We start from the raw sequence: 5,000 nt of genomic DNA on the forward strand, positions 1-5,000 counted from the left end.
AGGTTTGCTTAGTAGAACGCCAGCATATTGCGGCTCCACTATGTATGAATACATATCCCGTTTGAGATCTAGCCTGGTGTGGGTCAGATAAGTACCCAGCATCTGCATATCCAACCAAACTCTCTCCTGGCCGGTTGGTGTAGAACAATCCGAGATCCTTTGTCCCTTGCAGATATCTGAACAGATGTTTCACTCCGTTCCAGTGCCTTAAGGTTGGACATGATCCGAACCTTGACAGTAAGCTCACGGCAAAGCTTATGTCCGGTCTAGTATGACTAGCCAAGTACATTAAGGCCCCAATGGCACTTAGGTAAGGCACTTCCGGCCCGAGTGCTTCCTCGTCCGGCTTCTTTGGTCCGAATGGGTCCTTCTCAAGGTCTAAGGACCTCACGACCATTGGACTCGACAGGGGATGAGCCTGGTCCATATTGAATTGCTTGAGTATCTTTTCCGTATATGTTTCTTGATGCACAAGGATGCCATTCTCTTTATACTCAAACTGTAATCCCAAACAAAACTTAGTCTTCCCTAAGTCTTTCATCTCGAATTCTTTCTTTAGACATTCAACAGTTTGGGAAATCTCTCCAGAGGTTCCTATAATATTCAGGTCGTCCACATAGACAGACATGATCACGTAGCCCTTGCTGTCAAACTTCTTTATGAATATACATGGACTTATTGGATCATTCTTATAACCCTCTTTCACTAGGTACTCGGATAATCTATTGTACCACATCCGACCTGATTGCTTTAAACCGTATAAGGCTTTGTTCAACTTTATGCAATGTTGTTCTCGAGAACCTTTCTTATCTTTGAGCTCAATACCCTCTGGGACTTTCATGTGTATCTCATTATCCAGTGGTCCGTATAGGTATGCAGTTACTACATCCATTAGGCGTAAGTCAATGTTTTCTTTCACTGCCAGACTGATTAGATACCTTAGTGTAGTTGCATCCACCACAGGGGAGTAAGTCTCCTCATAATCTATTCCAGGTCTTTGGGAGAATCCTTGTGCTACAAGCCGTGCTTTGTATCTCACTACCTCTCCTTTCTCGTTTCTCTTCCTTACAAAGACCCATTTGTATCCCACTGGTTTGACATCTCTTGGTGTCAATCTTATAGGGCCAAAAACGCCTCTCTTTCTCAATGATTCTAACTCCACGTTTATAGCTTCTTTCCATTTGATCCAATCTGATCTTAGCATGCATTCTTGTATGGACGTGGGTTCTAGATCCTCATCTTTATCCATGATCTCAAGTGCTACCTTGTATGCAAATAAATCATCAACGTTGATATCTTTTCTGTTCCATTGTTTCCTGGACATTACATGGTTTATAGAGATCTCTTGATTGTCCGGCCCTTCTGTCCCGTGAAGTCCAGCGTCCCGGACCTCACTTTGAGGAACGGCCGGATCATCGGGTGTGGCCGGTACGCATGGCTCGGCCGTTCTGGTCGGCTCGACCGGCCCATCTATGTCCTGGACGGTTTCTTTGATGCTCTCGGATCCAGCACCTCTCTTGGACTTCCGAGGCTGTTTATCTTTGGAACCAATTGGTCTACCACGTTTTAAACGTTGCTTAGACTCTGTAGCCACTTGACATTGTCCATCTTGGACGTTCAATCTAATGGGTGCATTACAAGCCGGGTTGTGTGATAGTGTCATTCTATTTGGGTCAGTAAATGCTTCTGGCAACTTATTAGCTAGCTCTTGTAGATGTATAATCTTTTGGACTTCTAGATCACAATCTCTAGTCCGAGGATCTTGCCAAGATGTTGATGGTGTAAACCATTCTAAATCTTTTGAAATCAACCGGCTGTTATCTCCCCCTAAGGACGGATATGTGGACTCATCAAACTGTGAGTCCTCGTATCTGGCCTTAAACAAATCACCGGTTGTTGGCTCAAGATACTTGATAATGCTTGGGGAGTCATATCCTACGTATATTCCCATCCTCCTCTGTGGTCCCATCTTAGTTCTCTGTGGTGGAGCAATTGGAATGTAGACGGCACATCCGAATGTCTTGATGTGGGACACGTCTGGCTCATGACCCGTAAGTAGTTGGGATGGTGAATATATATGTTCACTAGATGGCCTGATGCGAATCAGTTCTGCTGCATGTAAAACCGCATGTCCCCATGCTGATACCGGAAGTTGAGACTTCATAAGCAGTGGCCGGGCTATCAGCTGGATCCGTTTAATGAATGATTCGGCCAAGCCGTTCTGTGTATGGACATGTGCCACGGAGTGCTCTATTCTTACCCCCATGGACATGCAATATTCATTAAACGCTTGGGACGTAAACTCACCAGCATTGTCTAGACGTATAGTCTTAAGAGGGAAATCTGGAAAGTGTGCTCTCAGCCTTATCATTTGGGCAAGGAGCCGTGCAAAGGCTAGGTTCCTAGTGGATAGTAGGCAGACATGCGACCATCTGGTCGATGCATCAATGAGGACCATGAAATATCTAAACGTCCCACAAGGTGGGTGTATTGGTCCACATATGTCTCCTTGAATCCTTTCCAGAAAGTTTAAGGTTTCTTTGTTGACCTTGGCTGGTGATGGCCTAGTAATGAGTTTCCCTTGTGCACATGCTGCACACGTGAGATTCTTATATGGGATAACTCCTTTGATCATGTGACCTTGTGAATTCATTATCAACTTTCGCATCATGCTTGTTCCGGGATGGCCAAGCCGGTTATGCCATAAAGTGAATAGTTCGGAGGCATTTGCCTCGATCATACTGATCCGTGTATAGTATAGACCAGTACGCATTGCGGGTATAGACTCTAGGATCTTCTTGTTGCCCTTGGTGATCGAAATTATGTTAAGGAACTCATTGTTTCCTTCTTCCCATGTTTCAAGGTGAAAACCGTTTAACCTTATATCCTTGAAACTCAATAAGCTTCTTCTAGAGCTTGGGGAATACAGGGCGGTTTTGATCTCTAGGTGAGTGCCATTAGGCATCATCACATAGGCTTGGCCGTGACCTTCAATCAGGCTTGCCTCACCCGCAATGGTATGTACCTTTGCGTTTTGCATTATGAGATTTATGAAGTACCTTTTGTCTCTAAGTATTGTATGACTTGTGCCACTATCCACCACAAGTATACTCATCTCATCATTCATTCTATAAATAAAATTTCTAGACTTTAGAGACTTCATAAGATGTTTAAAACTCTTCTTATTAAAATTCCATTACATAAAATAAAAACACCAAATCAAAAACATAAAGCAATAAGACAATGTGATTCGAAAACTAGTCCTTGAGACAATCGGATGTCTCGAAATCCATTAGGTCATCTTGATTATCCTTGTCGGATTCATTGTCAGCATCATACCCATATCCTTCCTTGTCCTCTTGGACGTTTTCTTGGATCATGTTTGCCTCCGGGTTCTTGTTCTTGGTGCTCTCTTGGTAGAGGTCGCACAAGTGTTTCGGAGTTCTACAATTCTTTGCCCAATGATTGTCACTTCCGCATCTATGGCATAGAGACTTGTTGGACGTGTAAGATGGTTTGGATATGCCACCTCGTCCGCGGCCGTAGCTGCCTCGTCCCCGGCCGTAATTGGAACCACGACCACGGTTATTGTGGTTTCCTTTCCGGCCGGTCGAGTAGCCGTCTCGACCGTTTGAGTTGTCACGTCCACGCCTCTTGAATCCACCACGGCTATTGCCGTATGGTTTCTTATTGTCTTGGACAAAGTATGTCTCATTGGGATCCTTCTTCTCAACCTCATGAGCTTCGGGTGGTGGTGCTGTCCCGGCCGGTCTAACTCCGTTACTCTTTAGTAGGAGTTCATTGTTTGCCTCGGCCAGGAGTAGGCAAGAGATCAGATCAGTGTATGTGGCAAAACCTTTTGTCCTGTATTGCTCTTGCAACACGGAGTTTGAGTGATTAAAGGTAGTATAGGTCTTCTCAAGCATCATGCTATCGGTTACCTCTTCACCACACAACTTTAGTATCGAGACAATCTTGAATAGAGCTGAATTGTAATCATCCACCGACTTATAGTCTAAGAATCTTAGATGCATCCAATCATGCCTTGCTTTAGGAAGCAACACCATCCTGTGGTGATCGTATCTATTCTTTAAAGCCATCCAAAGATCTAGTGGATTCTCGATTGTCATGTACTGATCTTTAAGACCATCAATGAGATGATGCCGCATAAGGCCTAAGGCTCTGTATCGGTTCTTTTCATTCTCATTGTTGTTCTCGATGATTGTATCACCGAGTCCCTTGGATTTTAGACTAATCCTTGTGTCTAATGCCCACTGCAAGTAGTTATCTCCGGAGAGATTGAGGGGTGCATAGTCTCTGTTTGCTATTTTCGACATCTGAATCATATTACCATGTAATGTATTAGGTTTCATAATATGATCACGTGGCCGCATGATATAAACAAGCTCGGCCACAACATGTCTTATGCATTCATGATATTCAAACAATTCTAGTCGACCATGGTGCTATCAATCATGAACCTCACGGTTCTATAGGTTTTCTAACAACCTAACTTGTATGTTCTATATGCTGGTCGATCAATTGTGAATGCATTCCACTATTCGGTTTTATGTAAAACAATCTACCTTATCTTACTTCTTTTCATAATCCCTAGGGTTTCAATCTTTGAATTCTTATCAACCTTATGTTAAGGTTTCAAGGCCTTAAGTATTTTGTGTTCTTAGTTAGATTATTTCATGAAGAACAATCTAACATTCCTAAACTTCAAGAATAGGCAAGAAATCAAAACAAGCAATCGCAATCTTAACAATCGATTTCTAACTTTAGGGTTTAGGGTTTCGATTCCTTGATTAGGGTTTACCAGTTTTCAGATTCAATCAATCAACATACAATTAATTTCTAGGTTGGAATCGATTTTAGCTTTCTAGTTTTAAGACTTAGTTGATTTTAATCTTGTGGTTGCTTTTAAGGTTTCAACAAGAATAAGATTTCCATAATGATGGATTAGGGTTTCGATCTTATTCTATGTTCTCAGATTG

General features: G+C 42.7%; 1 protein-coding gene across 1 annotated transcript; it reads right to left on the reverse strand.

The window, feature by feature from the left end:
- Nucleotides 1-3,257: 3,257 nt before the first annotated feature.
- On the reverse strand, nt 3,258-4,337 carry LOC103862508. The gene has a single exon (XM_033283306.1). It carries the CDS (start codon nt 4,335-4,337, stop codon nt 3,258-3,260), a length of 1,080 nt encoding a protein of 359 aa, XP_033139197.1.
- Nucleotides 4,338-5,000: the final 663 nt, after the last annotated feature.

Source organism: Brassica rapa, unplaced genomic scaffold (assembly GCF_000309985.2).
Source record: "Brassica rapa cultivar Chiifu-401-42 unplaced genomic scaffold, CAAS_Brap_v3.01 Scaffold0489, whole genome shotgun sequence".
Taxonomy (NCBI): Eukaryota; Viridiplantae; Streptophyta; class Magnoliopsida; order Brassicales; family Brassicaceae; genus Brassica; species Brassica rapa.

Coding starts and splice junctions, on each gene's coding strand:
- LOC103862508 (XM_033283306.1), bottom strand. CDS start 4,337: ATGTCGAAAATAGCAAACAGAGACTATGCACCCCTCAATCTCTCCGGA.